The 27,539-nt window shown below is 42.5% G+C and overlaps 1 protein-coding gene across 13 annotated transcripts in view; it reads right to left on the bottom strand.

Annotated features, from left to right (window-relative positions):
- SMAD4 (SMAD family member 4) overlaps positions 1–27,539 on the bottom strand; it is a 66,983-nt gene that overhangs the window by 30,062 nt on the left and 9,382 nt on the right. For 2 of the 13 annotated variants that reach the window (XR_012001545.1, XM_072757859.1), the window contains exons 1-6: positions 23,566–23,715; positions 21,579–21,753; positions 7,690–8,068; positions 6,512–6,686; positions 6,038–6,067; positions 1,095–1,307 (exon numbers count right to left, since the gene is read on the bottom strand). Coding sequence is in view for 9 of the 13 variants with exons in the window: in XM_072757859.1 (XP_072613960.1) it covers positions 1,095–1,307; positions 6,038–6,067; positions 6,512–6,686; positions 7,690–7,938 (667 nt within the window). In the remaining 4 variants the exon portion in view is untranslated. Of the gene's footprint in view, positions 1–1,094; positions 1,308–6,037; positions 6,068–6,511; positions 6,687–7,689; positions 8,069–21,578; positions 22,209–23,565; positions 23,716–23,866; positions 24,005–27,539 lie in introns of those variants that run through there. The other 11 variants (XM_072757866.1, XM_072757865.1, XM_072757861.1 and 8 more) reach the window with 9 other exon arrangements.

Here is a 27,539-nt window from a genome sequence, read left to right as displayed (position 1 = left end):
TACTGTACTTATAAATTCAATTAGAGAAATCAGTCCTCTATTTATTCTAAAGATCAAATTTCTCTTTTGAATATGATCTGATATTAAAGTAAATAGAATAATGCTCCCTTTGGTAGCCACTAACAAAGTATTAGTCCAGATCTAGCAACAATCCACTGCTGATGTGGGCTTAGATACAATCTCCGTAGCAACCAGGTACAAATAGCACCATACATATGCCAAGACCCTGCTCTGTAATTAGTTAAAAAAAAAAAAACAAACAAAAAAGCAACTTCACTTGCCAAACAGCAAACTATGCAGCCTTTGATAACTTTGAAAATAAACAGCAGTATCAACAGAACAGAGTCGTTATTGCCTTGATCAGGCTCCAAGAAAAGATAAATCTAATAACCCTCTGGCTCTATAATGTGGCAAAGAAAATGGCATCTCTATCATGGGAAGAATCTTTTTGAAAAAGACCTCCTGGTTAAAAAAAAAAAACAACACACATACACCCCCCCACCCCACCCCAGAATTTAGCTATATTTCAAAATTGACTAAAATACTTAATATCTATCTTCAGGGATGTGTATCATAAACAACTTTGCCAGTATCCCTTTTTTAAAGTTTGTACAATGAGAGACCGAAAGGACTATTATAAAGTAATATACTGCCAGATAAAGCACAATAAAAACCCTGATTAAAGGAAAGCATACTATTCCATCTAGAGATTTTATAAACATCTTGGTCCAAAACTACTTGTTAACTACTTAAATGTTTCTCTAAAACATATCTGAAAGTGCAAGATGATTCTTACTTCTGCATGTAATAATAGGGAAATTACAAATTAGACCATTAATTTATTTTTATTTCTTTATTTAAATTCAATTTGCCATAGACCATCAATTTAAATCAGTATTATAATCAAAGTCATTACTTAAATCCCAAGTGACCGTTTTTTCCAGGACCAACTGAAAAATCTACTTAATACTTTTTTGCTATAAAAGATACCACAGTACTTTTCATTTGGACTTAGTTGGAGTTATCCTCCAAGTACATATAAATATTAAATGGGGAAGATCAACTTGTTGACTACATTTGATTCTACTACTCACTTGTGGAAGCCACAGGAATGTTGGGAAAGTTGGTGGTGCTGGTAGCATTAGACTCAGATGGAGCCAACAGAGCTGGGGTACTGTATGTCTCCGTTGAGGCACGATTACTTGGTGGATGCTGGATGGTTTGAATTGAATGCCCTTCAGTGGATAATGATGGCTGTCCCTCAAAGTCATGAACATATTCATCCTTCACCAACATACTTGGTGGAGCTATATAAAAAATTAAACACATTTTAAAATCTTCTAAGCTTTGGTTACCAGGAAAAAAAAATGTTGTAAGTAATATGACAACATCTAAAATCATTATAGTGTAAATAACTTTTAACTCAGAATTTTTTCATACTTGAAATCACTACTACTTTATCAGCAAAAACTATTTAGAAGTAGGGACCTCTGATATATTCTATCGATCAATCTGACTGACCCCTGAAATTTGAAACTAGGCCATATTCCAAACCCATCCAGCAGTGGTCCTCAAGAGGTATTCCTTAGTTTTCTGATTAACCTAGAAGTAATAATCATCTTAAATACATGAGTTAGATGGAAAGCATATGGCTGGAGGAAGTGTTTATCCATGAGAAGACCAAAGTGAGATCAAGTACTTGGCTATATGTTTTTGCTAATTTCACAGTGTAGAAATATAAATGGGATCTGATAGCTATTCAATTCCAGGATTTATACTTGTCATTAAATGACATGCTTTGAAAGTGAAATGTACTGAAATGTCCCCTACTAGGTCAGAACCAGAAGCAAAAATCCTAAATGGTAAGTCAAACTGAAATTTCCCTCTGAAAATCCAAATCACATAATGATGTTTGATAAATATTTGTTGTGAAAAAATTCAATAATCAACATCTTTCACCTTAATAAGCAATCCTAAACTCAACCCAATACTACAGAACATTTTTCCTTTAACAAACTAGGGAATGGTTGCCTTTGTTTTAAGGAAAAAAAGAAAACTTAAACTGCATTGATAATGTCAACTGTTCTCTGCCCAGAACCTCCCTATTTGTTTTAGGCTATTGCTTTGCGGTATGCTTTTTATCTTTAGCCAACAATCCTTTACTGCTTTTCAACTAATACTACTCCAGAATCTTACAATTCATTGAATTCTAATACTAGGTTCTCTACTTAGAACACACAATAAATAGTCCACAAAAAGACATTTTTTCCATTAAGAATCAATATATAGGGCCCTTTACCTTTCCCTACATCAATTTTTGAAAAAACTGATTACTAAGTACCAATTCATTACATGGTCTTTTGTTTTGTTTTGTTTTTAAGTAGGCTTCATGCCCAAAGTGAAGCTTGAACTCGCAATTCTGAGATGAATAGCCACATGACGTACTGAGCCAACTAGGTCCCCCAACATGGCCTTTTTTAAAAAAATGGAGACTATTCCAAAGCATTAAGAATAATCTATTGTTCAAATTTCTACATACAATCTCTTAAAGAGGTTTTCCATGCATCGAAAGACATGAAGGGGCACCTGGGTGCAGTCGGTTGAGCACCCAACTTTTGGTTTCGGCTCAGGTCATGATCTTGGGGTGGTGAGATCAAGCCCTGTGGCCAGCTCCACATTAAACATGGAGTCTGCTTAAGAGTCTCTCACACTCTGCCCCTACCCCACCCATGCATGTACACACGTTTGCATTTTCTCTCAAATAAATAAATCTTTAAAAACAAAAACAAAAAGAAACGTAATGAAGATTTGGATATTTTTAAGAACAATGAATTCCATTCCAAAAAGTGTTTCTTTAAAAAATTCTAGGGAAACAAAAAATAATGAAAAGGATGCTGCTTAACACATCACTGTATCAGTAACAAAATTGGACCCAACGATTCATCACCAATGTTAGCCAGATTATAAAAATACAAAGAAAAAATCATTTGGGACAAAATGTAGATATTACTGTTATTTATCCGATCTTTTTTTAAAAAAATTATACCCTTCAACAAAATTCTCTAATTTTCTTCCTATAGATCCTGACATCTCTATGTACTTCCTGGACCTTTTAGGGTTTTTGGTTGTTATAGTAACAAGGATCTTTTTAACCAAGATATTGGTATTGTTAGTACAAAGGAGAAAGCTACTGATTTGAGGAAATAGTTTGTGAACTGGATGGCTCATCACTTTTGCTTTTCAGTTGACTGTTAGGCTTAAAGTACAACTGTAATGACTAAATTCTCCTTTTAAAGAGCTACGCCTCATAACCTTATCTCGTCTAATACACTGAATAAACCTTCCCCAATGTAAGTCTGAGAGTTCTACCAACTGCAAGTGTCTTCAATTAAATAACTTAAAACATGTCCCTTAGGTAAAACTATAGGTATCAAGGATAGATATCTGCAAAATATTTTTGCCAAGAGAAAAAAAGTTGGTTACAAAACACTATTGTACACTATGATCACATGCATGTTTAAAAAATCACATTCTGTAATTTAAAAAGCAAGGTCCAGAACAAGTGCACAATATGCTTTTAATGTAAGAAAAAGAGGGAAATAATACATGTTTTTTTGCATAAAGAAACCCTGGAAGGAAACACCAGAAACTAATAAAAGTGATTACCTGAGGTAGGGGGGAATGGGGGCAGGGGTGGGAGCACTTCTTTTCACTGTATACCTTTTTATAGTATTTTGATTTATGGACCATGTATTGCCTATTCAAAAAAATAAAATTAAAAAAACATATAGTATATATTTTTTAAGTCCAGAATAACAGACACCAAACTATTAGCTATTTCTCTTTATGGACTAGCATTCAACAAATTTATTCACTGAATAAATATTTATTGAGTACTGTTCTAGCACCTGGGACACATGAATAAACAAAAGAAAAATTTCTTTCATGGAACTTATACTCCAATATTTTTTTATTGTCTAAATATCTAATATTGAGGACACATTACTCCAGCTCCTCCTGTCTATCATGATCTTCATCTCATCAAGCATAGATAATGCCACCTTCCATGTGGGAGTATAATGAGAACAATGAAGCAATACTTGTAACTCGTATAGCTCAGTTCTGGACAAAAAGTCTGTACTTATCAAGTGTCAGCTGTTATGCTTTAACCATACTTTTAGAGCAGTCATACATATAACTGTAAAATATTTTATGAGGGGTAAGAAATGTATAAGGGACAGAAAAGCTGAAGCCACTGGACTCACCCCAAGTCAGTGTTCTTATCCCCACCAGCAGGCAGAGCACAGCACTCGTCTGATGCTATTGCTGTCTTATTTACCTTGTCTTTCCTCCACTAAACTATTAGTTACCTAGCGTGGAGAAAACACACCTTATTTATCCTATCGTCCCTAGATCCTAACACAGTACCAAGCAATACATGCTCACTAAACATCTCTTAAAATGAATATGCAGACTGATGTGGTCATGGAAAGCTTCACAGAAGATACGAAACAGGCTGGAAATGATTACCCTAAGATTCCAACTCAAAAGTGAAGGAGTTATCCCATTTTCTTAACTTTTTCTTTACCTGGCTTTATATTATTACTCTGTCCAAATCTAGAAGGGGATGTGGAAAAAACCTGTTGTTTTTTAAGGAAATAAGCCACTGAAGCTGGCCTTTACAAACCACCACTAGGGGGATGTGCAAGGCTAAAACAACCCTTAGAGCTACTAAAAAGAGCCTTTCACCCCCACACACAATCTGACCAAAGATGACCAAAGATAGCTACTCATAACAGCAACATGTTAGGATAAAGGGGGAGTGTAATGAGTCTTAAAAACTGGATCTCCTCACAACCACTCCCACTAAGGAGATTCTGATATAGATATCACTAGAGTCCCCCAATCCTTAACCCCTGCTGAGCTGAATACTTTAATTCTCCAAAAGCATGGGTGGAGAATGGTGAAGATCTGAAGGGTATTTACTTTCAAAGAAAAAAGAAGACTAATATTAATGTAAATTGTAGTAAAGAGGCAAGACTTAAACCAATCTTAGAGCTACCCTTCCCAGACCACTACCACATTACCAACCCATGTTCTCAGAAACCTACTAACCAGTAACAAGTACCAAAAGGGGCTGGAGTCTTCCTCTATTATAGCGACATGGAAGAAAAGTGGACTATAAAAACAAGTAGACTTTCAAGCTCTTCCAAAATTTTGTTTAAGGTTAGATGATATTTCTGACCCACCTCTAAGATTCTGCAACAAGTACCAACCCACTGTTCCTCAAGAACAACTGCACATCTTTCTAAGATAATGGTGGTTCTTTATCAGAGTTTCTCTTCAAATTAACTGCTTACAAAAATTTTAGTTCATATTCTAAGTAATAAAACTAAAGTTTTAACAGATCTCTGTTCTCAAATATTACACTAAAAAACACCACCCCTCATTGATTTCATTTCCGTACCTCAAAACATGCTCCTTTTTAAAAGAGAATTAAATTAGATAATCTATGAAAGTTAAAAGTAGCCTTGTTTCATTTACTCAAAAATGTAAGAAAAAAATATTAACATATGTAGTTTTAAATCACGCTGAAAATTATCTATCATTCATAAAAAATAGGGAGAAACAAAGAAAAATTAGAATATTAGTATTTCTTAAAGGACATGCTATACATGACTCCAAATTACCAAACATTATAGGTATTTATACTCATTTATATTGGCTCTGTAAGATTTTCTTCCAAAATGATCAGTTTTTATCAATTCAAAAAATATTCTTTCTTCATATGTTTTATATTCCCCTATCATATTTTTTAGGTCACTCCAGGGCATAAATGGTAGTTCAATAAACCACCAGGCTACTTAAATTCAGTTTTAAATACTAATGTGTGCTCCCAAAGAACTGGATTTCCAAAGCAGTAAGTATTTTTCTTGTAAATGTTACCAGCATCCATACAAACTAATTTTAGGTCAATAAAAAATAGAGGGAACAGGATAAAGAAGAAAGAGAAAGTTACAAGAAACAGATTACCTACCATTACTCTGCAGTGTTAATCCTGAGAGATCTTAATTTTTTAAAAGGGAAAAGAAAACGAAACATTAATCATTACCATGAAAATATTTTCCACTGTATTTAAAATTACAAAGTATAAATTTAACCCAGAGATTCAACACTTCACAAACCATTTCAACTCAAGAGTAGTAGTGTAAATGCTATCTGACGATGCATAAACTATTCAATTCTATAATGCCTTCCACCTTATTTTTCAAAACCAATATTCTAGATGAGCAGAACATGAACTATAGTGTATACTTAGTTCTAGCAGTCAAAATACAAGTCTATTCTAAAGTTTAAATTTAAATATTTATATTTCATTAAAAATATCTGATTCTTAACCTTAGCTGAAGTCCTGGCTCTATCCAAATTTATAATTTGGCATAGAAAAATTAAAACAGTATCAAGAACTTTTCCCTTCATGCATCTGAAGATAAAAGCAAAGTCTACTTACCAATTCCAGGTGATACAACTCGTTCATAGTGATATGGATTCACACAGACACTATCACATTTTAAGTCAAATGCATACTGACAATATTTAACATGTTTGAGTTCATTTTTATGAAGATCAGGCCACCTCCAGAGACGAGCATAGATCACATGAGGAAATCCTTTCCGACCAGCCACCTAAGAAATATAAATGATCACTTATATATATTTTTTAAGATTTTATTTATTTATTCATGAGACACAAAGGGGGGGCGGGCAGAGACACAAACAGGCAGAGAGAGAAGCAGGCTTTATGCAGGAAGCCTGAGATGGGACTTGATCCTGGGTCTCCAGGATCAGGCCCTGGCTGAAGGCGGCGCTAAACTGCTGAGCCATCCAGGCTGCCCTAAATGATCATTTATTGATCATCAGTTATACATCACACATTGAACAAGGCATTTTACATATGTTCTCATTTAATTTTTACAATCCTACAAAATCAGTATTATAATCTCTATCATAAAGGAGAAACATTTATGAACAAAGGTATTTTTCAAGACCTGTGCTTGGGTTTTTAAAATGCAAAAAAAATATGAGTTGTTGAAGTAATCATTCTTAAAAACCTTGAAACAAAGTGTTTAAATCTAATGACTTAATATTTCTGTATGTTTCTTTAAAAATATTCAGCACAGGAGATACGTGTAGTTCTATAAAAAATGTAATCAATGAAAATGAAAATTTTAAAACTTTTATAAAATATAAGCCTTTTAACTCTGAGTTTTAAAGAAATGCTTACATTCTTTTAGAGTCTTTTTCATATAAAAGTACCAAACCTACAATATCAGATTTCTAAACTATAAAAGGATCAAGTATAACTCAGTTTTTTAAATGTACATAAAATACGCTCAAAAAGAAAAAAAGCTGAAAAGATGAATACCAAAGTGCTAAAAGGCAGGGGTTTCTTCTGCTTTTTTATTTTCCAAATTTTCTACATGGAATTTTTTTCTTAGAACGCTAAAAAACTTTTTAAGATATATCTTTATTATTACATTCCCATAATGCATATTGGTATAGTACCTGATGTACAGTATCTGAAGAGATGGAACAAATATTAAATTATCCAATAGTAACTTTAAAGGAAGCAAGAATTTTTTAATCTGCCACTACAAAAGATAGAGAAAAACTCTCGAACAGGACTAACCTGAAGCCTCCCATCCAATGTTCTCTGTATGGTAACACATTTGCTAGGATGAGCTCCATTTGTAGTTATAGCTGTTATTAAAGAATCCAATTCATCTTTTTTCTCCTTCAGCTTCTTTACCAAACTTTCAATTGCTCTTTTTGCAAATGTTTCACTCTCTCCACCTTGTCTATGGCACATCAAACTATGTACAATGCTCAGACAGGCATCATTACTTGTTGGTGTATTTGTAATAGACATATTGTCCATTTGTTAAAGTTATTTCTTTTAAATCAAATATGTCTCCAATTTCCGGAGAAATTTTGATCTTTTCGAGGCAGTGAAAAACAATGGCTAGCGTTCCAAGGAAAATTATTAGGCATGTGGTACTCAGGATAACCTAAAAAAAAAGAGACATAGACATTAAAACACATTTCACAAAGTAAATTCAACTACTTGGGAAAAGATGGAATTGCTCCAGTTAAGTCAAAGACTCAGTCAGTGCACCGAATTTAAATCTGGTGCTTAGCTTTTTAAATGTTACTGTTTTTGACATTCCAAAAAATTATTAAAGTTAGTCTTGTTATTATAAGGGCACGCTCAATCAAGTCCTGTCACTAGTCACTCTAAAGTTAAATCTTAGCAAAACTTTAAAAACGATTACTAATGAAGATCAGCACTTTAAAAATATGCTTAACAGCTAATTAAACCTAAAAGTCCACCATTAATACACATGAAAAATTTAATATCACCTGTTACAAAATGCTGTTTATAAGTTAAAAAACACCCATCTTTCTAAAGAGACCAATGAAAGAATAAAAAGATGAATACAAATTTTTAAATGGGCAAAGTATTTTAATAGCCATTTCTCTGAAGAATGGCCAATAAGTATATGAAAGATGCTCAAACATCACTAGTCATTAGGGAAATGCAAATCAAAACCGCAAGGAGATAAATCAAATTAATCAATTAAATCAAAAGGGCAGACAACATGGGTATTCGCGAGGAAGCGGAGAAATGGAGCCCTCATCCACTGCTGGTGGGACTGCAAAATGAAATTCCCCAAAATGTTAAACACAGAGTTACTATATGACCTAGGAATTCCACTCCTAGCAATTCTACCCAAGATTACTGAAAATTCATGTCCACACAGAAACAGGTACATAACTGTTCACGGCAGTACCATTCCTAACAGCCAGAAGGTACAGTACAAACGCCACTGAGGACTAGACAAATGAGTATATCCACAAAACATAATATTATTCGGTCATAAAAAAGAATGAAGTACTAATATATGCTACAACATGGATGAACCTTGAAAACATGCTAAGGGGAAAAAAGCCAGTCACAATGGGGCACCTGGGTGGCGGGGTAAGTGTCTGCCTTCAGCTCAGGTCATGAACTTGGGGCCCTGGATCTAGCCCCGCATCAGGCTCCCTGCTCAGCAAGGAGTCCACTTCTCCCTCTCCCTTTCCCTCTGCCTCCTCCCTTCTCCTCAGGCTCTGTCTCTTTGTCCTCTAATAAAATCTTTAAAAAGGAAAAAAAAAAAAAGTCAGTCAGAAAAGGCCACATATTGTATAATCCCATTTATAAGAAATATCAGTACAGGCAAAGGCATACAAAGAAAAAGCAGATCAGTGTTTGCCAGAGGCTAGGGGGAAGGAAAACAAGAAGCGACAGCTAAAAGGTATGGAGTTTCTTTTGGGGGTAATGAAATGTTCTAAAATTGATGGTGGTGATGGTTGCACAACTCTGCCACTATAGTGAAAAACATTTATATGCTTTAAAAGAGTGAATTTTAAAGTATGTGAAGTATATATTAATAAAGTTAATATTAAAATAGGAGGCCACTGAATTCCTTAGAAGATTTTACCTGTAAAAGCAGTAAGGTAAATTATTTTCAAAACAAATCAAAATATAGAAAATGAATATTAATAAAGAATCCATTCAATATGTTCAAAACTAAAGTAACTTATCTAACCTTAAGATCACACATGGAACAAGAAAAGGTCTTCAGCCTAGAATAAATGAGATAAAGCAGGAGTGGAGGCTATACTATATGCTGAATTGGTTTTTTGTTTGTTGAGGATACTGTATTCCATACTTATTCCTTTATTTTCTTTTGCTATTTACTTGAATCATTAAAAATCTATCCCCCCCTGGGGTGCCTGGCTAGCCTAGTAGGTAGAGCAAGCCACTCTTGATCTCGGGGTTGTAGGTTCAAGCCCCACACTGGGCACAGAGCTTACTAAAAAACTGAAAAACAAAAACCTAACTCATCAGTCTCTACCAAAGCCTCTTCTGATGACCTTTACTTGTGAAGCATTAATTCCACTCAACCACCCGGGATTGGAAAGTAAAACATCCAGTCTCATTTTATCCTAGTTGTCCTTTGAAACACAGCCTAAATGTCTCTTTTCTACACCCCCAATCCAGAAGAACTTTCCTGGTGTGTTTACTGTGTATTCTCTGGTAATTGATCCCCTCCCTCAAATTTAAAACACACCCCAATTACAGCTCAATGCATCATATTACAGTTATTTGATTATGTACTTGTCTCATGCTCTGTTGCCACAAATCTAGAAGTTCAAGGAAACAGCAAAACTTTCCCACCTTACAAATTCCCAGCACCATGCATAGTTCCTGACACAAGGCAAACACGGATTGACTATAGGTTTTTTATTCTGCGGCATTTCCTTGCAACAAATTTTAAATAATACACATATTTTTGTTGAATTCATTTCTAATACTACTTTCCAAAAGATTTACTAATTCAAAATGTAATTACAGTGGTTGAGTGTTAACTACTTCACCACACTCAGATGATACCATCCCTAAAACTTAAGGTATTTGGGGGCCTAAGGTATCTTAGAAACTGTCTTAATTGCACACTTCTTTGAAAACTGATAAAAATGTCCTCACTTAAATACCACATTCTTGACTTTATGCTGTTGTACTCCCACGACTACAAGTGCCTGAAACATAAAGTTCCCTGCATAAAAAATAATACCAACAGAGGTATATATAGGTGTTTCCCTACATTAAATAGCTCTAGGTAATAATTTTCTAAGAGTGGTATGCAATGACTGGAACTCTTGGGTGACTCAGTCGGAGAGGCATCTGACTTCAGCTCAGGTCATGATTTCGGGGTCCCGGAATCAAGCTCACAGTCCTCACAGTCAGGTTACCCAATCAATGGAGAGTCTGCTTCTCCCTCTCCTTCTGTTCATGCTGTACCCCCCCCCCTCAAATAAATAAAATCTCAAAAAAGAATGGAATGCAATGATAGATAAAAGTACTAGAATGGTATAAATAAATCCGTAAGTTCTGATTAAAACTCTAGCAGTATGACAGGCCACCTTAGTATGTATTTCAATTCTCTCTGTAAAATGAAAGATCTGCCTTGCCAACTTTACAGATTCTCTATGGTAGTAATCAAACGCAACACTGTACATAAAAGCAATCTGGGAACCATAAATTGACCAACTCAACAAACACTGTATCTACTAATATGTGCAAAGCAGTCTGATACAAAAAACAAGTAGCACATAATCAGAAAGTGGTTCTCAACTCTATCAGACAAACATCCCATTTTTGTAGCAAGTAATTTATATCATCCCCTCTTAGCCATCCTGAAACAAAGTTCTAACATAATTACACATATTTAAAAATTTAATGATGGGATCCCTGGGTGGCGCAGCGGTTTAGCGCCTGCCTTTGGCCCAGGGCGCGATCCTGGAGACCCGGGATCGAATCCCACATCAGGCTCCTGGTGCATGGAGCCTGCTTCTCCCTCTGCCTGTGTCTCTGCACCTCTCTCTCTCTCTCTGTGTGACTATCATAAAAAAAAAAAAATAAAATAAAATAAAATAAAATAAAATAAAATAAAATAAAATAAAATAAAATTTTAATGATGCCTTAGTTGTAATATAATGGAGAAAAAGATTAATATATAATAAAGTGTGTATTTCAACAAAAATGCTCAGGCCTTGATCTTAGGGTCGTGAGTTCAAGCCCCCACATTGGGCTCCATACTGCACATGGAGCCTACTTAAAAAAAAGTTACTCAGGCATGATACTTGCACTTGTATTCAGGATCATCATAATTATGACAGCATAATTATGACGAATTCAGATCTTCCAGGACAGGTGTGTTCTTTTGGCAACTCAAATAGCACAATGGAACTGCAGATGGTGACATGGATTTCCCCAAATGGTGAATTCTTGATAAAGTTCCAAACAAAAAATGTCAACTTAAGAATTAAGAGAAACTTAATTCCTGAAAAAAATGAGTATATATTAAGATGAACTTAGATGATAGCTAATTGTATGTTTTCCTCCTACATGAATTTCTGGGGCATGTGGAAGTGTTTATGCGATGCATGATAATTCTTCACAGTCCCTCACTATAGGATGGCATCCCTGCACCTATCTACCAAAGCTCCTCTAATTTCTACAACTTCCCTAAAAGTACAGTACTTACTCCATTGCAAACCACTAATCTAGAAGATACAAACTTATTATGACACCAGAGGTAGGTATTAAAGTGATCCAGGACTATATCAATGAGAAAGCATGGGAAGTCAGAGGTAAGATTACCACGATGTATCAGTCAGGCTAGGCTAGGCTTCACTGCAGCAACAACCAAACCCAAAAATAACAGCTTAAAGCAAAGGTCAATTTCATACATAAGGTAAACTCTACGTCTGTCACAGATATACAGATCACTGCCAACTATCATCTTTCAGGAATTAGGCTAACAAAGGCTCCATCACCTCACAGTCCTCAAATGGCAAGGGAAAAGACAGGATAACTCCCGCACTGTCTTTTAAAGTCTATCGCTTCTGCTCACATTTGATTGGCCAATGTCATATCGCCATGCCAGTAGTTGTCAACTAGGAAAACTGTCCCTCAGGGGACTTTTGGCAATATCTGAAGACATTTTTAATAGTCACAACTGAAATGGAGAGGTGGAAAGCAGAGAACTACAGGTATCAAGTAGGTAAAAGCTAGAGCTGCTGCTAAACATCCTGCAATGCACAGGACAGCACCCCACAACAAAAATTTAGCCAGCCCAAAATGTCAATAGTGCTGAAGCTGAGATCCCCTGAGCCACGCCTAATTTCAATGTGAGGGAGGGAGATGGAGAAGTGCAGTACTACCATGTGCCAGAAGAGAGCCATCAGAATACTGGTGGAATAGTATTAATAACTGCCACATTATATGAATATATGAATAAGAATTTGCCAGGCTGAAGGAAAATCAGGAAAAGCAGTGGGATAAGAGTACAGATGTTTTGTCTAGAGTAGGTTCATCATAGGAAAAAGCAAGGAATAAGGGCATTAGATTTGCATTAGAAAGAAAACTATAAGGAAAGCGTGGAGAATAGCTTTGGAAAGAGAAACAAAACTTGTTAGGAGACAGTGATCAAAAAATAATAGGGCCTAGATTAGGGGTATGGGCAATGGAAACAAAGAAGGAACCAGTATTTCTAGGTAGGATAGATTTTTTTAATCAACTAAGTATCAAGGTGAAAAGAAAGAACGGGGCAGCCCAGATGGCTCAGCGCCGCCTTCAGCCCAGGGCCTGATCCTAGGGACCCGGGACTGAGTCCCACATCAGGCTCCCTGCATGGAGCCTGCCTCCCTCTGCCTGTGTCTCTGCCTCTGTGTGTGTGTGTGTGTCTCATGAAGAAATAAATAAAATCTTTAAAAAAAAAAAAAAAAGGAGGGAATAGTCAAGAAAACCTATTTCCTAGTTAAGAAAATGATGAAGAAAAATAAAAGATTTCAAAAGTAACAAACCAAGTCACTCTTGATTTCCACTCAGGCTGTGATCTCAGGATTGCAATGGAGCCACATGTAGGGCTTTGCTCTCAGCAAGGAGTCTGCTTGGGGACTCTCTCTTCCTCTCTGTCCTTCCCCCCAGCATGCATGTGCACATGCTCTCTCAAGAGAGGGAGGGAAAGAACAAACAATCAAACTAACTCTAAAATTGAAAATGTTGAGTGTTGGCTTGAGAGGTTCTCATGGGGATTCATAAACTTTAATTAACGAACGTTGACATTGTTTAATTTCTCAGATGTCTGTTTACTTTTGAATTATCAGAAATATTATATATGTAAAACATACAACTATATTTTCTAGAAGTCATAGGTATTCGATCAAATCAATAAGCTACTTAATAGAAGTACGAGATAAGTGTTTATGTTTAACAAGAAAAAAAAAAAAAACCTGGTCTGATGAAATATCACTACAAAGAAATTCTAAGTACAGACTTACAAGCAGAAAACATATAAAGGTGTCCAGGCTTAGTTTAACTGCCTATAGCAGAAGTCACAGCCTAGATTCTAAACAGAGGAAAGTTTGAAAATTGGGGTTCCTTAAAACTGAAGGTAACTGGAGATGCATTCCCAAGAGGATAAAGGATTATGTGCACAGATATTAATGATTATAAAATCTGAGATGCAATGATACAATCAAACAAAAAAAGGATGTTTTTGTGTTAACTTTCAAGATGAACTACAAGGGACAAATTTAGACATATGCTGCTTCTTCACCTATAGGTCTTGTGTAAATGTCATATTGGTGTTACCAGGTTTCACCTTAAATAATCTTATTTTAAGATTTTTTAATTTTTTTTATTTATTTATGATAGTCACAGAGAGAGAGAGAGAGTCAGAGACACAGGCGGAGGGAGAAGCAGGCTCCATGCACCGGGAGCCTGACGTGGGATTCGATCCCGGGTCTCCAGGATCGCGCCCTGGGCCAAAGGCAGGCGCCAAACCGCTGCGCCACCCAGGGATCCCAATAATCTTATTTTAAAACCAACTTTATAACTAGACTTACTCTGGGGGTAATTTTGTAACATATAAGAATATCAAAATACCATCATATACACCCAACACTAATAGGATACTGTATACGTCAACTATACCTCAACTAAAAAAGAAGTTTGCTGGGGTGCCTGGGTGGCTGAGTCGGTTAAGCGTCTGCCTTTGGCCCAGGTCACGATCCTAGGGTCCCTGTGTCAAGGCTCCCTGCTCAGCTGGGAGTCGGCTTCTCCCACTCCCTCTGCCGCTCCCCCTGCTTATACTCTCTTGCTCTCTCTCAAATAAATAAATGAAAAAAAAAAGCTTGCTTCAATGGGGACTTAACTCCTCTGCATTTCTGGGTTGCGTCATCTGGCCCCTTTGGTTGCTGTACCAGAAATGAGATCCCATGCCCTACCACACAGCATCTCATCCAGGTCCCAAGGAGGGAGAGGGGCCAGAACTCAGAGGGGTGACTGGTCAGTCTGGCTGTGCAGCAGGCCCAATGACTAGTCACCTCCAGGTGGTAAAGCCATGCAATCACAAACAGAAGAGGAAGATGAGAGCAGCAACTAAAACAGAAAAAACTGCTAGTGATCTGGGAGGCAAGAGCATTAAGAGAGTCTCAGAAGGAGCAGAAGATGTGCCTGATCTGAGTATTTCATATCAGAGTTTCAAATACAGTTATTGATAGGGTGTTACAGGCTGAAATGTCCCCTGAACCTCACCAAAATTGATATGTTGAAGCTCTAATCCTCAGTAGCCTTTCAGAATGTGATTATATTTGGAGACAAAGCTTTAAAGAGGTTAATTTAAATGAGATGATTAGGGTGGGCCCTGATCTAACATGAGTGGTGTCCTTACAAGAAGAAATCAGGACACAGACATATACAGAGAGAAGACCATTTGAAGGTCTCTATCACAAGGTAGAGGATAGAGCCATCTGCAAGCCAAGGAGATAAACCACAGAAGAAATCAACCCTGCTGACACTCTGATCTTGGTCTTCCAGCTTCCAGAACTGTGAGAAAATAAGTTTCTGTTATTTAAGCAACAAACAAAACAAAACAAAAAGCCCCATAATTTTTCTGGATTCATAAATTAGAGGTTGCTTAAAAGGAGAATCAACAAAGTCCTCTAAGTAACACCTGTTTTTTGTCTTCTAAGGAAAATCTCCCCATCCTGAGACGCGCGGGTGGCTCAGTGGTTGAGTGTCTGCCTTCGACTCAGGGCATGATCCCAGGATCTGGGATTGAATCCTGCAACGGGCTCCCTGCAGGGAGCCTGCTTCTCCCTCTGCCTGTGTCTCTGCCTTTCTCTGTGTGTCTCTCATGAATAAATAAATAAAATATTTAAAAAAAAAAAAAAAAAAGGAAAATCTCCCCATCCAGGTAGTGAGACAATCCCCAGCTTAACAAGAGTCACCTCCCAGCTACAGCAGTTGTTTGAAAGATGGTACTGGACCCAAGTCCAGTCAATGACACAGCTCCAGGACAGCTCTGCTGGAATTACAGAGGGGGAAAAAAAAAATCTCTCTCTGCTGGACTTGACACTGGGAGTAGCGTGGAGCTGACCTGAGACTTAAACTAACAGAAAGGAAAGCAAAGCCAAGTCAAAGAGTCCTGATGATACTGGCTGGTTGTGACCCAGGATCCAGCACTCTGAGGCCAGCTCTATTTCCAGATCAAGCCAATGAATTCCTCTTTTGACAAGAGTTAGACTGCCACATGTTTCCCAGTATATAATCAATGGACAAAAATTAACATTCTCAGAAATAACAGTGATATAATACAAACCACATAAAAATTGGAACCAATCAATAGTCAATAATACAGATAATTAGTTACTTTAAAATAGCAGTTGTCAAATTATCTAATTCAGGTCTCCTAATTTACATTCTTAATTACTGAGAATTCCAAATAGCTTTTATGTTCTAAAATCTAAAAGATGTTTAAATATGTATTTTATTAAATTAATTTAAAATAATGTGTTAATATAATTAATGTTTTATGAAAAAATAATTACTTTCCAAAACAAACAAAAATATCAGTATTCAGAGCGGCATTGTTTTCCATTTTTGCTAATTTCTTTAATGCATGACTTAAAAGAAGACAGCTGGATCCTCATATTTGCTTCTGCATTCAATCTGTTGTGATATGTTGTGTCAGTTAAAGTACATGAAGGACACGTGCCTCATATACATACATACTAGGAAAAGAGAGGAATATTTTAATAGCTTTTTTAGATAATAAGAGTTATTCAAAAAAAAAAAAAGAGTTATTCATCTTTTTTATTCAACACCAAAATGCAACAACTGGCAATCTTTAAAGGTTAGCTGCAACGTGGAATCTGAAACTGCTATCAATGAACTTCTTGGCTGTTATATAAAGATCCAAGGGTGTATACTGTACTTTGAGTGGATGATTTTGTAACATCATGCACTGACCACTGAAAAATACTAGTTCAATGAATTATACAGATCTTCCAAATGCTGACACATTTCCTTACACAATATATGTTTTTTAAAAATCACATTCATTAATATCACCACCAATCTCATCAGAAAAGTCTTTAAGTATAATGCATTTGGCAAGCCCATGTGGCAGACGCAAATTTTCAAATCTAAAATTTTCACTTGAAAAATCAGATTTTATCACTGGCAACAACTAGTTATTCTCCTTGAGTGTCAGGCCCACTCTACTAATTTTCAAGGAAATGCCTGCCAAATATCCAAGTCTGAGAAACTACGGCTCATCTATCAATCGTTCTCTTATGTAAAAATAAGAGTGGTATTTCATTAAAAAAAGCAGCTAATTTACCTTGCAGTTCAACCAACCACACAAGGACTATTCCTAGAGATGAACCTTGTACTTGGATGTGCAGAAGAACTACTTTATGCACACTTCCATTTAATCACACTGAATATTAAAAAAGATATGCACTCCACGGTAGAGATTTTTAAAATAAAACTTTTTACTGCTTCACCAAGGATATTCTTAAGTGAAACATTTTTTCCAATGGTTAGTATGTGTTTAGCTGTGAATAACACAGATTCATACAGTTTGATGCCACTACCTTGATTCATGCTAAGGTGCCAATGGTTTACCACCCAACACTGGTTCTTCACTATCAGAGCAGATGTCAACACAGAAAAACAGCAAGTAACATGTTTTATTATGAAAATAATCTTGACTTCAAGAACTTCTTAAAAGAAAGGGTCACCGGAACCCCAGGAATCTGTGGACTACACTTTGGGAAACACTATTTTTTATTTATTTTTTAAAAGAATTTATTTATTTATTCATGAGAGAGAGAGAGGGAGGCAGAGACACAGACAGAGGGAGAAGCAGACTTCCCACTGAGCAGGGAGCCCTGACGTGGGGCTGGATCCCAGGACTCCAGGATCACAACCTGAGTAGAAAGAAGGCAGCTGCTTAATCACCTGAGCCGTGCAAGTGCCCCATGGGAAACACTATCTCAAAGATTGAAAATTAAGGTGTGGGGATCCCTGGGTGGCTCAGTGGTTTGGCGCCTGCCTTTGGCCTAGGGCGCGATCCTGGAGTCCCGGGATGGAGTCCCGTGTCGGGCTCCCTGCATGGAACCTGCTTATCCCTCTGCCTGTGTCTCTGCCTCTTTCTCTCTCTATCATAAATAAAAAATAAAAAGAAAAAAAAGAAAATTAAGGTGAATTTTAATAACTGAAAAATAAGTGTCATACAACCTCTGAAATGAAGGAAACTATCAATTCATCTAGCTTATTCTTTCGAAAGAGGTATTTCAGAATCCCCTGAAGATTAGCCCAACCCTACTAACTGTATATCAAGAGTAGGGGCCTATCTTTAAAAAAGGCATTCTAGGAGTATGAGGGGCTGTCAGTTTTACAAAGCACTGATATAGTCTATGCTAGTCTACATCTCACTTTACAAATTACCAAAAGATAGTAAAATAAATGACAATATCATGAATATATGCAATTGATTAAAAGACTAATTGCATAGAAGTCATGTCATTTTTCTTTACTATTAAACTAGCTGCTTAATTTGAGCATCTATACACATAAAATTCTTCCTTTACTTTAGTGGGGCATATCTCTGACACTGATGTAGTGCATTTATGTACAATGATACCAGGTTTTATCTTACCCCATTAAGTACTACTTCTGGTCATCCCCTCATCAGATGATTGAATTATTACAATAACTAGTGTCTGCTGATATGCTCTAGAATTCACTAGCAAATATTACTGATAAATATCCTTAAGTTTTACATTTAGAAATACTTTCTGACCTGAAAAATATCTAAATTCATCCACACTGAAATAAATAATACCTTACTACAAAAGACAAATATTCAGTAACAGGGCGTTAAAAAAAATAATAATAAGTGATATGCATTCCAAACATGCAACCTGGGGTTTGATGGATTTTAAGTAAATTACTCCAGTGCACCAATGACTGGAAAATAAAGCCTGTCCCCTATTAAAACAAAGCAATATGGATAAAATATCCAAAGCCTTTAAAATCAGGAAGTACTTTAAAAATAACAATAATAAAGATTCCTGTGCCTCCTCCATTCAATTCCCATTCTGAATGTGTGTGTTGGAATGAAATGTGGGAAAAGAAAAATTTTAAAAAAAAAAAGAAAAAAAGCAAATCAAAACTCTTCTAGAGATGGAGATACAACAACTCTTCAACCAGCACTTGGGAACTACTTCAGCTGATGTAAATGGAAAACTGAATATGTCCTCCTTAGATGATTTCCAAAGAAATGCTAACTAGTTGGGCTTGCTGAGCAACAGCTCACAAGGGGTAAGTTAACTCCTGACACCAAAAGCTAAATGCAACTTGCCTCTCAGGAACCAGTGAAGTGACCAGTTAACTGGTGCCTAGAAAATTTTATGGTTTCCAAGCAGATTAACCCCCTTTGAAGACCAAAGACTCCACTGGGAGTTTAGATGCTAATTTTGACACTTAAAGTCCTAAGTCTCTAAAAGGAGCCCAAGTAAACTTTTTAGAATACTTTAAAAAAAACAAAAACAAAAACAAAAAGATCAACTTTCTATTTAGAATAGTAATGCTATACCAACTTATCATGGGAAATACAAGTCCCTAAAACCTGCTACCAGACATTTCAAATGAATTGAAAAAAATGAACAAAGGAGAAAAGAAGGGAAAGAGGAACAAATGAAGATGAAGGGACAAACAATGAAGCAAGACAAATGTGGCAATGCCTTCAGGAGACCCACTAAGTTAGATGTGAGATGACTACACAGTACATATGTACATCATTGTATAAAACGATGTAAAGCCAACACAAGAGAAATAGTTCAAAATATAAAGTTACAGGACCCCAATAGCTAAACCACCTTCAATTCTGATCTTGCTGCATCCCAGGCCCACTGAATCACAATTTCCGGAGGTGGGATCCAGCCACCAGATTTTGCAAAGCTTCCCAGAAGAATTCAAAATGCAGCCAAGGTTGAGAACCACTGTCCTCAACCTTGGGAGTAAAAAAGTAATAAAAAGATGAATTCCGGGGACTCCTGGGTGGCTCAGCGACTGAGTGACTGCCTTTGGCTCAGCTCATGATTCCGGGATCCTGGGATAGAGTCCCTTCGGGCTCCCTGCAGGGAGCCTGCTTCTCCCTCTGCCTGTGTCTCTGCCCCTCTCTTTCTCATGAATAAATAAATAAAAATCTTAAAAAAAAAAAAAAAAAAGATGAATCCCACACAGGTACAAGTTTCCCAAAGTGCAAACAATTTTCATTTAAAATGTAAATAGTGTCTTTGAACTTAAATATATTTACAATTATCACCAACTTTAAGATGTTGTAATAGACAGTCTTTACAATCCATCTCTGGTAGCTATCTATCTGACCTACGATATAATTTGCGGTAGCAAATAATCAAGACTTAAATTGTTAAGATTCTGACCACTTACCACCTTAGTTTTATGTAAGTAAGCACTACCCTAGTTTCTATCCACTCTCATAGTTAATACAAATTTTCCTGGATGCCAATCACACCAGAAAATAACGTCAAGGTGACACAACCTAAAATACCTTGTTCCTGAGAAACTGGAATTCAGCCACATTTCCCATCACCAAAATTACACATTTTAAAACGAGGGATAAAATCCAAAAATTCTAAATCTGACTCATTACCAAGCATATGTTTTGTCATATTATGATACAAACAGTATCATACTGAAAGTTACTCAAATATCTACACATATTTATCAACTGTTTGAATTTCTTTTTAAAACAACCAAATCTTCATCAACTGTTGAGTAAAAAGCCCAAAATTTGGTAATTTAACAAAGTTATATTATATTCTGTGTTATGCTGATCCAAGTCCTTTAACTTTCATTTAGTGTAGAAAATAATGAAATCAACGGAACTGTTTTAGTTGTTAGTTTTACACATGATTAAGCATCAATTCAGAGTCAACATTTCATCATCGCTTAAGCAAAACAAAAATTTCTGCCTAACCACACAATCTTCTAGAAAAAAAGGAAATCAAAACATGTACAATGAGCACTGAAACAGCCAACATAAGATGTTTAAAGCCTTGTTTACTATCAAAATCACTGGATGGAAGATGAGAAAAAGTTAGGCATGAGCTAACTTGAAATAACTTTAAACATAAAAAAAGGTACTCAACAAAATAGGCAAAATTTTAGACAGGACTAAAAATGCGTTTTAAAAGTAATGAACGCGACAGATCCTGCAGGGTTAAGAGCCCTAGTAGAGGCCGCAGCAATTCACAGCTCAATTAGGATAGTGTCTAATGACGTTACTACAACACCAGCTCAATCAGAAAAAAACAGCTTCCAAGCCAGAGAGAGGGCTGGAGTGTGACTGGGCAGCATAAATTAGTTTAATGCTTTTTTCTCTTTAATATGGGGGGGGGGGGGGGGGTGTCTAAAGGGGAATGCAGAAAAACAATTCAGACACAAATAAACAGTTCAACCAAAATGTAGCTTCAGAATAAAACATACATAGGTTTTTAGAAGATTTGCTGCTTCGTAGTGTAAGCAGCGTTGCTTCAAGCAGCAAAACCATTAGAAAAGACCAAAGATCTATGTAAAAATTTCAAATTCACCTTCTCAGCCCAAATTTCCATCAAATCTGAAACTGACATGCAATTCTTTTCTGAGCTCGAGATTTACAAGGCGGGCACTCAGCTAAACAGAGAAGCTTCCGCTCAGGCCCTCCTACTCGGAAAATCAAAGAATTAAGAAGATGCAGTGCCTCTTTAAGCAACCTCACCCAAAAACCTGGAAAGCAAAGAAAAAGCCACTTCTATTAACAGACCCACGAGAGGTTCTATCCATTTTCTCTAGAAAGGCTCTTAGGTTTAATTCCGACAACTTAAACCTACACAATTCATTACCCCCTTTAGACCCCAAAACCCTGCGAGTCCTGTTGGTTCTGGTAACAAACCCGTTTAGGGAAACAAAGTCACAGCTCATGAAACAGCAGCAGGACGTCATATTTTAAGAGGTTAATCACATCATTTACAACTTGAAATGTCACATACTCGGCATATCAGAACTTTTCAGAAGAAAAAATAATAAGTCCTTAACGGAAAAGTCCTCACGCCTCAGAGGTTGAGGCTCGCGGGCAACACGGCGCAGGTGCAGGAAGGCAGGCGCCGGCACCGCGGCCCACCCACCCAGCTGCGTCCTAAATCCCGTTACTTTTTCAAAGCGTGGATTTCCTTATTTCCTCTTAAGACTCCACGGTCTGTTCCAACAAAAACTATTCAACCTGCTTTTTTAAGATCCACAGAGCCAACTGCTGCTGAGACTCAAGGGGCGCTCCCTGCAGGGACTAGGGTGCTCCCTGCGGGGACTCAAGGGGTGCTCCCCGCTGGAACTCAAGGGGCGCTCCCTGCAGGGACTAGGGTGCTCCCTCCGGGGACTCAAGGGGTGCTCCCTGCGGGGACTAGGGTGCTCCCTGCGGGGACTCAAGGGGTGCTCCCTGCGAGGACTCAAGAGATGCTCCCTGCGGGGACTCAAGGGATGCTCCCTGCGGGGACTCAAGGGATGCTCCCTGCAGAGACTAGGGTGCTCCCGGCGGAAGACTAGGATGCTCCCTGCGGAGACTCAAGGGGGCGCTCCCCACGGGGACTCAAGAGGACACTCCCTGCAGGAACTCAAGGGGGTGCTCCCCGGGGAGACTCAAGGGGACACTCCCTGCAGGAACTCAAGGGGTGCTCCCCGGGGAGACTCAAGGGGTGCTTCCTGCAGCAGGTCGGGGCCCCTACCCAGCCTCTGCACCCCAGCTCCTCCGCACCCCGGCTCGCGGTCAGGAGATGCCCAGGAGCCCGCTGCGCCGCGTCCATGACCCCGAAGGGCCCGCAGCCCCACCTCAGAGTACAGCGCAAAAGGCATCAAGGAACTGGGTCCAAAGTGAATTCATCGGAAATAAAATGTGTTCGTGAAAAAGAATCTTTCACCAGGGCTTTGGCGGGGGGGGGGGGGAGGTGGCTGCGCATCACCACCCGCAGAGCTGTCGGACACCTCTCCAGGCCCCCAAAGCCACCTTTCAAGTTAACCCAACACGCCCATTTCTTTGAAAATCTTCCCTGAGAAATGATAACCTCAGTTTTTGGGGCAAGTGATGGAGCCACCGCCCTCCGTCCGTCCTACAGAGCCTCACGCCCAGCGCTCGCAGTCCCAGCAGCGGGAGAAACTGGGTCTTTGGGTTTTCATTGGGGGTGGGGTGGGGTGGGGTGGGGTGGGGGGCGGCCGGGTGCTGATTAAGGAAAGGATTGAGGGGTGGAGGAGTGGAGGGTAGAGGGATGGAGGGGGGTGGACGGGTGGGGGGTGGAGAGGTGGGGGGGCGGAGTGGAGGGGCGGGGTGGAGAGGTGGAGGGATGGAGGCTGGGGGGGCGGCCAGGTGCTCATCAGGAGAGGGGGGAGGGATGGAGGGGTGCGGGGGAGGGGCGGGCGCAGGTCAGCGGGAGGGCTCCCTCCCTCCCCCCACCCCCGCCCGCTCCCGAGCCGCGAGAGCGCCCAGCGCAGGCCGAGGCGAGCGCCGGAGCGGCCCCGGCAGGAAGGGAAAGTGGAGGACAAAGGCAGCACCGACGTGTCCCCGAAACGGGAAACTTCGGGCGCGCTCGGCTGGGGCGGCGGGCGCAAGTCCTCGGAGCAACAAAGACCGACGGCGACGGCAGGGGAGCCGCGGCGGGCGCGGGGGCGCTGGGCCCGGGACGCGAGGCGCGCGGCCCCCCCGGCCCCCCCGGCCCCCGCCCCGCCCCCCGCGCACACGCACGCGCACGCGCACACGCACGCACCGGCCGCCCGAGCCCGCCCCGGGGCGGGGAAGCCCGGGGGTGGGGGGGCGCGGGCCCGGCCGGGGAAGGGGAGGGCACGGGGCCGTTACCTGGGCTCCGCCGCCGCCGCCGCCGCCCGTCCGCGGGCCGCCGCTCCCCCCGCGCCCCCGCCCCTCCTCGCCGCCGCCGCCGCCCGCCGGCCGCCTCGAGCTCCCGGGCCGCCCCGCGCGGGGGGGGCCCTCGGTCGCGGGGCGCCCGGCTCCCCTAGCCGCTCCCGCCGCCGGGCGGCCGCGCCGCTGAAGGGCCGGCGGGCAGGGCCTCCCGAGGACGGCGCGCGGGCGCCAACGCGGGCCCCGCCACCCGAGCCGCTCCGCTAGCGCAGCGGCGACGACGACCAGGGCCGTGTTGTTGCTGCCAACTTGTCGGGAGGCCACGGAGCATGCGCGCACGGCGACCACATCCGGGTAACTGCAGGCCTCGGCCCGTGCCCCCGCAGCTGCCTCTCCCGCGGCCCCGCCCCCCGCGGAGCGCCGGCGGGGGGGTTGTGCGCAGGCGCGGGGCGCAGGCGCGGTGCGCTGCCCGGCGGCGGGCGGCCCCGAGAGCGGCCACCTGCAGGGTCCCCTCCGGGCTCCGCGGCGCACGGACCGGCAGCCCGTGCGGGAGTGTGGCCGCGGGTCACGGAGGCCAGTGGACGGGGCTCGGGGGGCACTGCGATGGGGGCGGCGCTCAAGGACCTGCCACGCACCTGTTGAGGCCACCTGTGGGGCGAAACTCGGCTTTGCAGTGCGCACTTACCTGCCTCAAACTTTTCCAAGATGCGCGCATTTCTTTTATATTTAAAAGTTTCAGAAAACACGTACAAGTTGCATACTTTTGAATTTCTGTTTTATTTTTTACCACCTAGAAAAAACTTCCCCGGGGGCGGGGGAGGCCCGACGCAAGCTAGTGGCGGGGAAGCGCTCAGACCCTCCGTACGCCATCGCCCTGCGGCCCCGCCCGGACCCGCGCCGGCCCCGCCCGCTGGCCCCGCACCCACTGTCCCTGCCCCGCCGTCCCCGCACCCGTCCCCGCCCCGCTGTCCCCACGGCGTCCCGCCCCCGCTGTCCCCGCCCCGCCGTCCCCGCACCCACTGTCCCCGCACCCGTCCCCGCCCCGCCGTCCCAGCACCCACTGTCCCCGCCCCGCCGTCCCAGCACCCACTGTCCCCGCCCCGCCGTCCACGCACCCACTGTCCCTGCCCCGCCGTCCCAGCACCCACTGTCCCCGCCCCGCCGTCCCCGCACCCACTGTCCCCGCACCCGTCCCCGCCCCGCCGTCCCAGCACCCACTGTCCCCGCCCCGCCGTCCCAGCACCCACTGTCCCCGCCCCGCCGTCCACGCACCCACTGTCCCTGCCCCGCCGTCCCAGCACCCACTGTCCCCGCCCCGCCGTCCCCGCACCCACTGTCCCCGCACCCGTCCCCGCCCCGCCGTCCCAGCACCCACTGTCCCCGCCCCGCCGTCCCAGCACCCACTGTCCCCGCCCCGCCGTCCACGCACCCACTGTCCCTGCCCCGCCGTCCCCACGGCGTCCCGCCCCCGCCCCGCCGTCCCCGCACCCACTGTCCCCGCCCCGCCGTCCCCGCACCCACTGTCCCCGTCCCGCCGTCCGCGCACCCACTGTCCCTGCCCCGCCGTCCGCGCACCCACTGTCCCTGCCCCGCCGTCCCCGCACCCACTGTCCCCGTCCCGCCGTCCGAGCACCCACTGTCCCCGTCCCGCCGTCCGCGCACCCACTGTCCCTGCCCCGCCGTCCGCGCACCCACTGTCCCTGCCCCGCCGTCCCCGCACCCACTGTCCCCGTCCCGCCGTCCGAGCACCCACTGTCCCTGCCCCGCCGTCCGCGCACCCACTGTCCCTGCCCCGCCGTCCCCGCACCCACTGTCCCCGTCCCGCCGTCCCCGCACCCGTCGCCGCCCCGCCGTCCGCGCACCCACTGTCCCCGCCCCGCCGTCCGCGCACCCACTGTCCCTGCCCCGCCGTCCACGCACCCACTGTCCCCGCCCCGCCGTCCCCGCACCCGTCCCCGCACCCGCTGTCCCTCCCCCCCCCCCCCCCCCCCGCTGTCCCGCCCGTTCCCAAGCTGTCCTCGCCCGGCTGTCCACACGGCGTCCCGCCCATTCCCGAACTGCCCCCCACCACCACAGCATCCCGCACTCCTGTGTGTCCCGCCGCCGTCATCTCCCGTGTTTCCTGCTCCTGGGTCCAGGAAGACTTTCCAAGACTAGTTTTAAGGGAATTCACTTAGAGAGCTCCCATTGCTAGTGCACTACTTAACACAATGGCTCAGCTTGAGAAGTCACCTGAGGACAGAGCATCCTCTTCCAAAACTGTCATTCTCCCATATGTCGGAACAAAGCGACATTCTCATGCAGGTGCATCAACTCAAGATGTATTTATTTACTTTTTTTTTTAGAGTTAGAGGGGATGTGGGGGTGGGAGGGGGAGCAGAGGGAGAGAGAGAGAGAAGCCCAAGTGGACCCCACAACCCTGAGATCGTGACCTTAGCTGAAATCCAGTCACGCAGGCAGCAACGGAGTCGTCCAGGCACCCCGACTCCAGATGTAAAACCCCCAGGACAATTCAGAGGGACAATTCAAAAACTGGCGTCTGATGAAAGAGCAAGTGACCTGAATGAACGGGTTATAAATTCTTTGCGAGTCAGGTGGTTCCCAGTTCTTTGCTATCAGCAAAGCTGAAGGAAGGTCTAACCGGGTGGTGGGGTACCAGAGCAGCAGGTGGCTCCTAAGTTCCTACTTCTTTTTTTTAAAATTTTTTTATTATTATTTATTTATGATAGTTACAGAGAGAGAGAGAGAGAGGCAGAGACACAGGCAGAGGGAGAAGCAGGCTCCATGCACCGGGAGCCCGATGTGGGATTCAATCCCGGGTCTCCAGGATCGCACCCTGGGCCAAAGGCAGGTGCTGAACTGCTGCACCACCCAGGGAATCCCTAAGTTCCTACTTCTACCTCAGAGGGAGTTAAAAGTAACATGGCTCTCGGGCACCTGGGTGGCTCAGCTGGTTGAGCGTCTGACTCTTGATCACAGCTTAGGTCATTATCTGGAGCCTGAGCTCCAGCCCCACCTCAGCCACAGCAACACCCTTGTAACTAAGCCTCTTCGTTCCCATCTGTGTTACCTATTTCTTGCTGTGCAACAATTTGACCACACATTTAGCAGCTTAACACAACACGCATTTATTAGTTGACAGGTCGTATGGGTCGGCAGTTCAAGCGCGGCTTAGCTGGGTCCTCTGCAGGATCACAGGCCAGAGCTTGGCGGGGAAAGGAGGCACCTCCAGACTCCCGGCTGCAGGACCCAAGGCCTTAGTCCCTTGCTCACTGTCAGCTGCAGGTGGCTTTAGCTCTTTGTCCTGTGGCCCCCCTCCCCAGGGAGGCTTACAGGATGGCAGTTGCCTCGTCAAAGCCACAAGGGGAGAGTCTCCGTGTAACACGCTGGTAACGACCATATGTGACATAACAATGTGTGCATGACCACACGCACCTGGTCACCTCTGCCGTGCTCTGTTGGCCAGAGGCACCTCACAGGTCCCACCTCACTCAAGGGAAGGAGCCCAGATAAGGGCTCGGATGCCAGGAAGCAGGGGCCATGCAGGGCCAAGTCAGAGCCCAGTACACCGTATCTACTTATGCCGACAATGATCCCTGCAGTCCCAGCCTCCTCGGAGTTTCTCTTCAGGTTCTCTTGACTTTCTCGCTTGAGGGAAACTTGACTTTCCTCT

Source organism: Vulpes vulpes, chromosome 5 (genome assembly GCF_048418805.1).
Source record: "Vulpes vulpes isolate BD-2025 chromosome 5, VulVul3, whole genome shotgun sequence".
NCBI classification, from domain to species: Eukaryota; Metazoa; Chordata; class Mammalia; order Carnivora; family Canidae; genus Vulpes; species Vulpes vulpes.
This window is presented reverse-complemented; position numbering and strand designations above follow the sequence as displayed.